General features: G+C 34.4%; 1 protein-coding gene across 5 annotated transcripts in view; it reads left to right on the plus strand.

Moving 5' to 3' along the window:
* Positions 1-13,616, plus strand: part of Axn (protein axin) — a 30,524-nt gene that overhangs the window by 14,798 nt on the left and 2,110 nt on the right. For 2 of the 5 annotated variants that reach the window (XM_069132618.1, XM_069132619.1), the window contains exons 2-7: positions 9,934-10,089; positions 10,269-11,073; positions 11,427-11,591; positions 11,995-12,674; positions 12,790-13,100; positions 13,242-13,540. In XM_069132618.1, the coding sequence (XP_068988719.1) occupies positions 10,002-10,089; positions 10,269-11,073; positions 11,427-11,591; positions 11,995-12,674; positions 12,790-13,100; positions 13,242-13,540 (2,348 nt within the window). In that variant the 5' untranslated portion in view covers positions 9,934-10,001. Of the gene's footprint in view, positions 1-506; positions 1,116-8,457; positions 8,614-9,933; positions 10,090-10,268; positions 11,074-11,426; positions 11,592-11,994; positions 12,675-12,789; positions 13,101-13,241; positions 13,541-13,616 lie in introns of those variants that run through there. The other 3 variants (XM_069132621.1, XM_069132620.1, XM_069132622.1) reach the window with 3 other exon arrangements.

Below are 13,616 nucleotides of genomic sequence, written 5' to 3' on the forward strand. Positions count from 1 at the left end.
GTACTTAACCGTTTGTTTTGCTGCCATTTCTCGAAGCTATAAAACTTCATATAATCCTAATAGAGTTCTTAATTCTGTGTTATGCGAAAAACACAATTTGAAAACAGTTTATCGTATGGATTATAAAAATATCGTATCCGAGGAGGATTATGGGAGTAATATGTACGTCTGTGTAAAAAGCGTTGTTCGCTTCAAATAAAGGTTTATTCGTTTAATGGCTCGTATACATTGAAGAAAAATCGAAACAGTTAGTAATGTCAACGATGTTAACACAGACACGATTTACGAGTCTGCTCCAAAACATAAACTCGATATTTTGCGAGAGCCATGCGTGGCACGTTTTATGGGTTTCATTCAGATGAAAATGTTTTGGAAACACAGGCACGATTCTTACGAACGATTCATCCAACGGAAGCTTTGTGATTTTTCACCGACCATACGCGGCTCAGTCTTCAATTTCTTATCGATGTTTGCGAATAGTGTTCAGTGCTGTGATTTACGTTACGTGTGATAAAACTTAATCAACTTTCATAGAAATAAAGCAGATTTGGCTTAGCTCTTAGTTACACGGCAGTGGCATATTGTTTTCATGTATCGTTTTACTTACGCGGTAAAATATGCAAGCATAAACAAAGCGAAGATAAGTGCGGAAACACATTAAAGCGAACTATCAAAAACACGAGTGCTTCGAAATTCGAATATTTTTGTCTGGACAATTCCGTTTTTAAGACTTCCTGTGCACAGTGTAATCATTTGAAAACTAGTTCCTGTCCGATTGCTCCAAGCGGGTGTGTGAAACTGACTTTTCTCCGTCATCCTGTCAGATGTCGTTCGCGATAAAAACGAACTTTCGAATCCGAAATTGTGCGTGACAAATTTCAGTATGATTTTTCCATGGGCACTTTATTAAGATATTGGATGCAACGTACAATTATGGACAGTTTCATTTTGGCACGGGTGATGTTTACGCGTAACACGTGAACTGTTCGAGTGACACAAACAAGTGGTTGTTTCGGATGCATACTAATTAAAATGTATAAGATACATTTCATAGAAAGTGAATACGAAGAGGATCCGTTGAAGAAAATATATCGATGTATCGTTCCGAAAACGAGGTATTATTATTTAAAATAGCTTTATAATGTTAGCAATAAAATGGCGCCAAGCGACCCGCTATAAACGCGCGCACTCCATTTGTACTTTGTTTACTAAAGTCCAGTTATTCAACTGATTTTATTATACTATTCAGAGACAAAGATAAAAAATTTACACCTGAATAAAAAAAGCTACATTTTTTAATTTTTCATATTAAATTTACTCTAAAAGTTAATACTGGCTTATTTTCTAAATATGCAACCGCAAGTTTTCTCTTTCTCACAATGTATTCCTACCAAATATTAGTTTCGTGAGTATTTCTGTAATCTCAACCATTAAAAAGACATTGATATAACCATTTTCATTGTTCTACTCCAAAACAGGAAATCACTTCCAAATTTTAAATAATGTACAATTTCATATACAATCCGTTTGATACAAAGAATTCCTCATTCACAACGGGACATTTTAAGGTTAGAAAAAGGATGTTTCGTTTTGTCTTCAATTAAAACTAAAAAATTTGCCGGCTCGAAATAATCTGTCTGGTCGGAATAATCTAAAGCACATACTTAATTGTGAGGAGAGGGAGAGGGGAGGTGAATGAAGGTCAATCGGAATTGAGAAGAGAAAGGCGGGGCGACGAGGAATCTTGACACGTCAGTGAACATTCTCCTAAGTCGATGGTCGAGGGTCGGCGGTCGACGGTCGCAGCGGTCGTGACGGTCGACGACCGACGGTCGGTGTAGCTGCCGGCCGAGCGGTCCCTTAGAAGTTTCTTTGAAAGATTCGCAGCTCGCGAGGCATAATACCACTACATAAAGTCATCTGGCGATAACGGTGACACGCCTTTGACCGTTTCCGCTCGGTCTTTCACCAACAAATCCTTGTCGGTACTTCAAAAGACTTTAGAAGCCGTGTTTATGGCCTGATCGGGATCATTTCCGTTTCAACATTGATAACATTGCTTTCATTATTTAATTGATAATCCATAATCGTATACATACTCGATACTAAGATATACAATGCCTAACACTTCTGGAAAGTCATATATACATTGGACAGTATCATATGTCCTACGATCTGCTCTTGAAACGTTGACTGATTGGGATCATTTCCGTCCCAATATTGATAACAGTGCTTTCATTATTTAATTGTCAATCCATAATTGAACTAGATACTCAGTAATAAGACATACAGTGCCTAACACTTCTGAGAAGTCATATACACGTTGGACATTATAATGTGTCGTGCCTATGGTCTGCTCTTGAAACTTTGCATAATTTAAGGTTAGGTTGCATGAATGATTTTTTTTTAAATCTTAGTCTTAAAGGGAGTCAATGTGCGTCGGTATGAGATAGGAATTGAAATTAATGCACCTTTCCGAGTTATTGTCGAGACATACCCCTAGATTCTGTTGATAAAGAGATCCCGCTTCTTTACTGGATGTTGATTACTGAGCAACTCTGACGTACCGATCCTATTGACATTCGATTTCCACGTGTCTGGGGCATGAATTTCATAGATTGATAGATAGAAAAGCTTACTTGGAAATGAAATTATATACTCATATTGAATTTATTTTATATGAATCTTTATTTTACATGAATTTTTATTTCTACTCGTTTTATGAAAGTCTCGCGGTAATTTGAGTCATTTAAATAGCGAAAGTGGTTTAGTTTAAAGAAACGAAAGCAAAATGTCACCCGCCAAAAAACTCGCGAATCTCTTTGCGTGTTTCCTGAACATGATTGATTCTTAATCTTGTTCGAGACACGTTACATGATTTCTGAAACGCGCTAGTACTTCTAACGGACGTTTTATTTAGTCGTAATGACGAGCTCCCAAATTAATTTCTGGTTTCTCTTAGCTCGTGGAGGCAAAAAGTTAACGAATCAACGTGAGGGTCTAGAGTGGCAACGTAGGCACTCCGCTCAACGTACTCTACCTCACTTGTTATCTATAACAAAAATTTTGCTAATGATTTTTGAAAGTAAAAATTACAAGCTACATTTCACGTTCCTTTGTCTTTTTTCACTTTTGATCACAATTCTTCGATATTAAGTGCTATCCATAGAACTAACTGGATTTTTATTATCAATTGTAATTAGTGTTATAGATATTAGAAATTAAAAGTTAAAATTTTTGAATTACACAATCCTTTGGTCAACTTAATTTAATAAATTAATCTTTTAGTAATTTTGCTAATATAAGCATTAATTATATTACATTTTAATTTTAATTGTACATATTTTGTACTCACATCTAACGTCTAATATAAACTAAGTCTATGTATGATGGAAATAAAGAAAAAGTAGAACATAATTCGTAGAGCATCAAATATCGTACATTTTCTCACAGTCGAGTAAAATATATAAACCTTTCCCGATACGATCTTAATTCATTCTATTTTTCGAATTCTGTCTTTTCCGAAATGTTTTCATAAAATTTCATCGGAATGGTGGGAGAAATCTGTTCGCGGCCATGTTAACGAAAGTTTTGTAACTGCTGCATGGAAAGAATGAAGGTCGACCGGAGGAAGGACGAACGAAAATGTCGAGAAAGATAAAAAATTCGAATTATACTCTGTAAAGCCATGTGGAAATTTAAATGGTGGTCGTAAGAAAAGCATAGAGTCGTCTGAGACAGAGTTCCTCGGTTGAGCGCGTAAAAGAGATTTTTACCCGAGGTCGAAGCACATAGCTAGAGAAACCCGAAGGTGGAAGAAGGAGGAAGAAGGTGACGCATGAGGAGGATGACTGGGTGGGTTGGTAGAAAACTTACAGGTACCGAGAAGGAACGAGAGAGAGCCTGAAAGGGTTAGCTGAATGGGCGCCGTGTGTGCTTTTCTCGTTTGAGGAGCTTCGGATTGCCCAGTGCCGTACTCAGATTTCTTTGCGCTTCTGCTTTTCCAACCAATCATTTCAATTTGACGGTATCTTATTAAACTCTGCTAATATCTTTCAAAAGCCTGTCCCTTTTAAACGCGGCAGATCTTTTTTCTCAAGAAATGATCGAATGCATGAATTACTACATCTTTAGTATTGCGTTGGTACCAACGTTACCGACGGAGCGACGAAAAGTCGCGGAAGGCATCGCAAGGTACCAAGGAGGACCAGAGAAAATTCGTGGAATTTCGGTGCACGAACCTTGCAACGAAATCAAAGGTGACGGGACGGGAGGCAAGAAAAAGAAGCGTGGCTGAGGAGGAAAATGAAACAAAGAAAGAAGAGAAACGAGGAAAGAAGAGACGAGAAATGTCGCTCATCGTCTCTTCTCCTTTTCTCCCTCTCCCTTCGTTCTTGCCTTCCTGCTGTACTCTGTTTTTCGGATAATTCCAAGTAGCGAGCCGCGCGATTGCCGACATAGCAATCTAAGATGTGAAAAAGAAGAGAAGTAAGAGAAGGGCAGAGAAGAGAGGCGGATAAAAAGAAAGAGACGATGAAGAAACGGTGGAGAGGCAGAAAGAAACCGAGAGTGAGTAAGTAAGTAAAGTAAGAGGGTAAAATAAAAGAGGAATCGGAGAGTCCTTTGGACGCGTATAGGGGGGAAGGGTCAAATAAGGTGGACCGCTGTCGGAGTCGAAGCGGGAGGCCGCTCAAAGTGGACAGAAAGAACGAAAGAGAAGACAAAAGAGAAAAGAAAACGGAAGAGTGAACGAGCAAACGTGTACCGGACAAGGATGAAGAGGTTAGGAAGAAAGAAAGAGGCACGAACGGGACGGCCGCAGGTAAAGGCAGAGGGAAGACGAGGAAAGCGATGAAGGAGAGAAAAAGGCAAAAAGGGAGACGGAAGACACAGACCTCGCCGGCTGGTGGCTGGCGGCTGGCGGCACCGCTTGATGTACGTCGGGTCCGTAATTACAGGTTTTCGGAACGCCTCGCTCGGCGAGCCACGCTCTTTGAGAGCTAGGGCCCTTCCCTCGCCTCGTCATCTAACCGGTGACTTCGAAATACTTGTCATTTCTTCGATCTCTTTTTCGCCGCGACAGATAAATATTACCGTCTTTAGAAAATATTAACGCATTCCAAAGAATGTTATGGGATGCTATTTATTTCTTTTTTATTTTTGATTCGCTTTTACGATTCATATTTAATAATATGTTCAATGTATATATCCAATGAGAATTTTGCAATGCTTTTTAAATTGCGTTGAGTAGCAAATTGTCATTTGACATAATTTTGAAGCATAAAATTTAAGTGTAAAGATGATGAGGTATAATGATTGGTTAGTTTACCTGCAGTAGAAGAAGGATAATTTTGACCACCCGGTATATAAAAGTTGGATAAAAGTTTGAAGCGTATACACGCCACGGTAAACTGCGTAAAAAGACTGTGCAATGCAATGTATTCGAATTCGATATGCGCGTGTTTAATTTTGATCACCGATAGCTTGAAAAATTGATAATTAATAGTAATATGAAAACTCGCTGGACTTTATTTATCATCGTATTTTGTAGATTCAACTACAATTTTTTGTAAACAGAATCAGCTGTTATTTGCAATTGCAATTTATACGATATGTCTTGATAATATAATGTAATATCAGTATTAATAACAGGATAGTCACTGTAAAATAACATATATATTGTATTACATGTAACTAACATAATAAATAAATTTTATTTTATTCAGAGAAATGATACTCACGATTTATATGAAAGTTGCGTAAAAGAAGAAGTATGAAGCGTGTGGAATGAGATCATTGAAATACCGTTGCAAAAATCACGGTATTGTGGGTTTCAATATTTCAGCATTCTCAAGAAAACCGAGAAATATTTTCGGACGAATAAGATGCAATGCGAGTGGGAAACAGGATTTAAATTCCATACGGTTGATACATCTTTGTACGCTCGAGAAAATTTCAATATCTTCGGAATACTTCCTTCTATAGATCCATAGCGTTTTGTTCGTCGATATCAAACTGTTTGGTATGCGGGATAACACCGATCCTAGCATTTACCGACCAAGCGAAAAGAGTATATAGCGTGTCATTCGGAGATGAATCTTGTTCCTATCGTGTCCAGATGGCTTTTGTACATTCTCCGGGTCGACGACTTTCACCTATAGGGAATTCGATTCAACTATACATATACAAACATATATAAACATGCAAATTTTAATTAAACATATTTATGTAATAAATTTGTTCCAAACAATTATTGCTATTTTCAAAAAATAAGAATTATCTTAAAGTAAATTTTTATTAAAAAGTTGTATTTTCAAAAAAAAGTATAAAAAAATATACATATTTTATAATTATATGTAAGTACTTTGGATATTTCAGTTGTACAATTGAAACAATGATATATAATTAAACATTAGTATGATTTTGATGAATAAAAGATAATGAAAGAGGAGAAAAGTGAATACTTCAAGTGCTAAAATCCTCATATCTATTCAAACATTGAAACAATAGTCTCGATACTCGAAAGATATTGAAAAGCCGAAGGGAGAAAGATTTAGCCTCTATTTGAAATTAAAGTTCAGCGAACCTTTTCACCGCGCCTAAAAATCTTCGACGTTATAGGCAACAGCCCTAATAGTTCTTCATGCACGCGACGCATTTCTTTCGACATATAATTATATCTCACGGTGCTGCGCTTCGAATAATTATAACGACGGACATCATTAAGCAAGTAGAAAATGAAGAAGATATTAGGGAAGTATATATAAGGCATAGGCTGGAATGATTATTCTCACACTTTGGTCATTATTAAAATTGAAGATTTTAATGAAGTATCCTACATTGAATGGTGAATCACCCTTGAATTTATATTTCAAATGTTCCTGTAGTGATTAACGAAGAAGTACTTTTCTTTAAAAGATCGGAAAAGTTCCAAGTTCACCTTACCAGAATTCGTCACATTGACAATGATGAAGTCTCACTTTAAATTTATCATTTTTAAAGTTGTACGATTATATCTTTAATGAGAAAATTAAGTTTTCAAGGGCTTTTCTATGTTTTTACTTTGATTATAAAACAAAATTATTCTTTCCTCTTTTTAACAATTTAATTCACTTTTACTTCATTATAATTGTTTTATTACAATTTTATAAATATGTCGCAAAGTAGAAGATATGTAAAAGACATCGTTAATTATTGAAGTTAAAAATTACTAGTTTCGTAGAAATCTGATTTGTCGATAATTGTATGTGTACATAAGTATTAGCCCTAAATCGATATTCTTTTGAAAATACGGTCACACGTGATTTTAAAGAGATCTAATAGGAATTTTAATTAAAAAATCAATCAATCAGTATTTTTAGTGATTGATTATCTTTTTAATATTCGTAATATTTTGAAAGTAAAAAATTGTTTTATTTTGTATGAAGTATATTTTAAATATCTAAATAGAATTAAAAGCAATTTACTTCATAGTTTTATTAAAAATTGAAATGATTTATATCACATCAACTTAGTACTATCTATCTACTAGTCACATCTACTACTATAAAATAAAAAAACAAAAGGTCGTTAATAAAGTAACGGTTTTTTAGTCGACCCTGTGGTTGCTGTTACAGGTGGTTGAAAGAAATATCCTATCTTTCTTTTTTGTGCAGTGTTGAATTAACTTATTGTGTTTTAGACATTGCTTTTATTTATTTAATAATGCAATTCTTTTGTAACATTTTTGGGCTGTTATTATAAATTAATTTGACAAGGTGCTGGATTTTTCTAGTATAAACTAATATAAACACTAAATTAGTTTTCAATAAGTAACATATAAAAATCAACAGTACCTGTAATTTATATTATGATTTTTTATTTCTTTTATATTTAAAAAATTATTAATTATTAATTACATAATTGGAAATGTTCTATAGAACAATAATGAGATAAATATGCATTACAACATACTATCTCTAGTTATTTTAATTTCTATTTCTTTCTTTTCTTTCTTTTTTTAATTTTTGTAAAGCCAACGTATGATATTTAAATGTGCAGTGTGAGTTTATAAATAAGCAAATATTTTCTACAAACTTTTATGATCTAATATAAGAGGCAATATAATATATAATATAATATAAGAAATAACATACTATTTAGAAAGCATAAAAGTTTGATATATTATTTCTGCATATAATAATTAATCATAGTTACTTGTTGAAGGAAATAATAGTTCAAAAATGTACACATTTATATCTGCTTAAAAGAATATAAGTTTTCCAGCTAGAACTAATATCATTTTCTAATATTAGTATTACCTATCTAGTAGGATTACTTATATTTTTGTTCAGAATAGAAATATCAGAACCGTGCGGTTTCCAATCTGACAAGATCAGACATTGTATCCCTACTCCACCCTTCCTGACTGTGGCGTCAGTCCTGGTCAGGACGCAGCCTTAGCTCAGTTTGCCTAGAGACGCGTCAACAGTGGTATCGCATGTTCATTCTGTTCTATAACAAAAGAAGTTAGAAGGCACTTGTGTCTAGGTCAATATAATTCTACAGATCATAATAGATTTTATAAGGCTATAGGGATTCCAAGGTCACTTCCAAAAAAGTGTGAGCAAAATGGTATGTACATTTCTTTTCATCCCTTAACACAGGTAAATGTGCACTGGAGTGAGATGATTCATTATGACAGCTTTTCATTTCATATTTCCCCATTTACCCAGGTAGAAATCAAGATCCTATCGTTGCGTGTAGAGTTTTTCTGTATCATAGATTTATTTACGTGCACTATGTGTATTCCTATATTATATATTTCATACTTTTAATTAGCTAAATGTATAATGTATTTTCATTTAAGTTTTAGTCAATTGATATAGAAAATTATGATAAACATTTATTTATATTTCACAACTTTGGGAACTAAAAAGAGAGAAGTTGTGCATGATTTAGATATAAATATAAAAGTTCAGAGTTATTAAGTTGGAATTGCTATTTTTATAAATATCATAAAGTTTTATATATAAGTGTTTAAAAGAGATAATTTTATGTACTATTTATTATACCATTGTAGTTATTAGCTTAAATTTTTAAAAATTATCAGTTTTAATAATTTGAATTATTAGTTAGTAATATCTTTCTTGCTCTTCATATAAATACGAGCATAATATAGATGTGGTTGTAATGGGAGACTTATGAAATCATATTTCTATAGCTCATCATAACAAAAGCCAGAACCTTAGGAATATAATAGTCTTTTCTTTGTATAGGATACCTTATTCTATAGAGCTATTAATATCTATCCACCCTGTCAAAATAAAATTCTGCTTTGATGTGAGTTTTATTTTGAAAAGTGAGTTGGATTTGGGGTTGACTATAGTGTTCAATGGATTGCGTTATAATTTTTGTCGATCAATACCACACAAATGTTCTGCGCGGACCAATAGGGATATATAGAGAGGTATCTCTCAATGCGCAGACTGCCAAGAGCTACCCTACGGTTTTTCTGTCAGGCTCCGCCCTTAGAGTTCTTCGGGATAGGAAAACCATCCTTAGGTGCTTAATTGGTATATGACTCACCACAGGGCTCGATCGATCCATCCAGCATCCCCAGCTTGGGGCTTTTGTTCAAGTATTCTGAATCCAGAATATACTTTCCTCAATGTATATTACTATACATCCAAATGTACAATATTTTATGTAAACCAAAATCTGATATAGCAGACAAAATACAGAAATTTATACTAATTATACTAATATAAAATAGTTATATTGAAACACTTGTTGAATCAATAATTTCTAAATAACTTCTTTCTCATGAGATACAAATATATTTGAAAATGTTAGTTTTATAAAACATTTTTATAAAGATGTTTACATGTTAACAAACATATATCTAAAATTATTTGTTGAGAAAAATATAAAAGATTATTATTTTTGTTATAGGTTTGGTTTAACCATGTCTACTAAGAGGCGTCGTGGGCCTAAATTAAATATAGAGCGTAAAATAATACATGAAGGCCATAATAGATAGGATGAGTGGATCTCGACAAAACGAAGCACGTTGCTTCAATGAAAACTCTCCACGGCCACCAGTGCCTGGTAAGATGTTATACATATTATTTGTCAATTGTTAAATCTGAAGTTTCATATTGTACCAATAAAATAAGCAGAAATTACCAAAAGTTAATACAAATATTTTATATTGTTTTGTTGTACCTGACATTTCAAAAATATTATGTGATATTTTATAAGTTATTAATTTCTTATGTACATTTTAGGAGAGGAAACAGGAAACTACATCAGCAGGGTCCGTCCACAGAGTCCAACTCTGACCCCTAGGCGTTCTTCTCTTACAACACCAACAGCTGCAGGTTGCGATGCTTCGGCACCTTTGGGATTTGAACCGGAAGGTTGCTGTAGTACGACAACTATGGAAAGTGATTCGCCACCTGCTTGCTTGCGGTGGGCCAGGAACCTGCATTCTTTGCTGCAGGATCCAGTGGGCTTGGAATTGTTCAGAAAATATCTGGATCAAGAAGGCAGACCTCATGCAAATCCTCTTAATTTCTGGTTCGCCTGTGAGGGCCTCAAGGAACAAGATGATCCTGAAAGGATAAATCAATTGGTTAAACTTATCTACAGAAAGTTCTTCCTCAAGTCGCAGTTAGCTATACCTGAAGATGTACGGAAGGAGGCTAATCGTCGGGTTAAAGAAGGGCGGGTGGACGAAAAAGTATTTGATGCTGTACAGTTGGAAGTTGAGCGTCTCATTAATGAGACTACATATCCAAACTTTCTTCGATCCGATATGTATCTTCAATACGTTCAATCCTGCCAAAACCCGGATTCTGGTGGATGTCCTAGTTCAGGATCCAGTCGAGAGATGTCTGTTTCTTGTGGGCCAAGTTTATTGCCCACTGTCCACGAAGACAGTGAATTTGTTAGTTCCATACATAGCTCACATTCAGCTAGTGAAACGCCTGGGGAATTGAGGGGTGAGCTGAGATTGACCAAAGATATGCTTATGGCTACTCAACAAACTAGGGCGATGGATCTTCGGCCGAAGCCAGAAGCGTATGCTGGGTAATTTATATAATATGACTAAAATTTGTTTATTTAGAACATTTATTAATTAATAGTATGCTTAAAGTTATATTTGCATTAAACGCTTTATTTAGCTGTTTTTTTTCTTGAGCTTGTTTGTGTGGATTTTTGTGATGTTTTGTAGTGTATAATATTTTATATACACAGCATTTCTGAAGTATAAAAAGTAACTAAAAATATCACATATTATAAAAAAGCATAGTGTACTATATAAACATTATAATTCTTTTCTTATTATATATATTAAAATTTGTGATATTTTTGACAAAACAATTTTCAATCTGTTGTTTGTTTTTTTTTATTTTGGTTTGATGTTTGCGTGGCGCTCATAGCATTTATTTACAACATGGGACTAGTCCATATCATATGCTCGCACTCAGACTGCACGCTCAATATTCCTCATACAACCCAGTATCCAGACAGGATTCAGAACTTCAAAGCTTGAGCAGTGATGCACGAACTGAATCAGACAATATGTCTCTCACCGATTCATCAGTGTACGTTTTTTTTGTTTTATCTAATATATGTATATAAAATCTAAATCTCTACTTATTATAAAAATTATAATTTTTCGTGTAAATAAATTCCGTAAATATTTCAAGATTTCAACAAATAATGCTCGATCCTACTTAATGATCTTTTTGTGTTCAATTTATATCTTGTTTTATTCTATATTACATTGATTTATATGAATTCTTGTTATTTTATTTTAAGATGATAATTCAATGCGTTGATATTGAGTTTTACAATATTTCTATACAATACAGGAATAAAAATAACATTGCTTGAATTGTTACCTTTTCTCCTTAGAATGAAAATGAATATGAAAACATACTTATACCTCATCACTTTTTAATAATTATCGAAGTTTGTTATTACTTTAACATTTTTCCTTTGCAGTGATGGAGCGTCAATGAGTAAACAACGAAGTAAAAAGCAGTATATAAGACAATCTAGAGCTATTAAAGATTCAGCTAGTTTAAATCGTGATCCGCTGGCTCATCATACTATCATCCCTCGTACACAGCGAGTACCACGTGATTTAATGCGTCCTCTGAAACCGGAAAAATTTGCTCAAGTGCTTATTGAAAAGTTGGAGAACGTTAAACGCGAACGAGAATCTCAGGAAAAATTTGATAGGCATTTGCAGGAGAGCGATACTATTAATAAGGATGCATCATTGGAGATGTCAAGTGGAGCACCGAAAGCACTAGCTGATGCATTGAGAGAAAAGTTAATGATAGAAGAGGATAATGATCAAGCAATTTTGGACCAACACGTCTCACGAGTTTGGTCGGATCTAACGCCTTCTCGATCTCCTGGACTCTCATCCCCAAGACTGCATTCGCCTGAAAGAAGACGTTCTACGCACAATTATCCACGGCCGTACAAACAGAGAAAAGAAAAGGACGTGTTCTCTACGTTTTCAGCAGATAGTGGTAATATTCACGATTTTCAAGAAGGCAGCGATCTTGTCGGAGCTGGCTCCATGAGTTCACTAGGATCTCACTTGCCTAAATCTAAATCCGTGCCATCAGATTACGCCGATTCCCTCCATAAACAAGACCTATATCTTCAAGGTATATTTTAGAATGGATATAAAAATACCGTTAATAATATACTAATTCAAAATATACAAATTTATGTATATATATTTGTTATACAATATTATATTACTACTACATATTTTTATAGGTCATGATCAAAGATTCCGAAGGTCAGACATGACTAGAAGATCAGCCACAAAGAAGTCTATGACGGAATTAACTGACAGTGGTGTTAGTGTTGTAAGTGACGTGCCACCATCTACAATTAGCAAAGATATTCGTCTTTTATCGTGGCTTAAAGAAACTGACAAGAAAGCGGATATCAAACATAGCCGCCATGGGAAGAAGTATGGTTCTCGCAGTGGCTCTTTGGAAAGGACAAACAGGGAAACATGGGGCGTTCCTGCTCAGCCTTTTGTTGCAGATCCAGGAATGCCACCTTTACCACAACCTCATACAGTAAATACTCTCATCTAATTCTATGTTACTTGCTTTTGATGATTACTTACATATAAATCAATATATAATACAACAATATCTTAAATATTTTAAATTAATAGTGTTTATCGAAACTCTAGATATGTATTCTGTTTTATACAGGCAACCCAGTTAGAAGAAGCAAGAAGAAGATTAATAGAGGAAGATAGAGCACGCTCGAGTTGTAAACAACGTCATTCTAATATTTCTAAACAATCGTCGTACGAGCCTACAATGCAAAGTCAATCTTATGTCCAATCAAACCAATCAACGTTAAAGAAGACGAAGCAAGATATTGGAGATTTTACCACCGTTGTGTTCAGTTTCTGTGACGAACAGTTTCCTTATAGGACTAAAATTCCTGGTCATAATGTCACTTTAAAACAATTTAAAGAATACCTTCCTAAGAAAGGCAGCTATCGGTAAGTAAAGTAACACTATTTATAAAATTTCTGAAATATTTTACATCTTTGAGCATAATGTATATATCTTCTTTCT

The sequence above is a fragment of the Bombus flavifrons genome, chromosome 3 (assembly GCF_040668555.2).
Source record: "Bombus flavifrons isolate JBK064 chromosome 3, iyBomFlav1_principal, whole genome shotgun sequence".
Lineage (NCBI taxonomy): Eukaryota > Metazoa > Arthropoda > Insecta > Hymenoptera > Apidae > Bombus > Bombus flavifrons.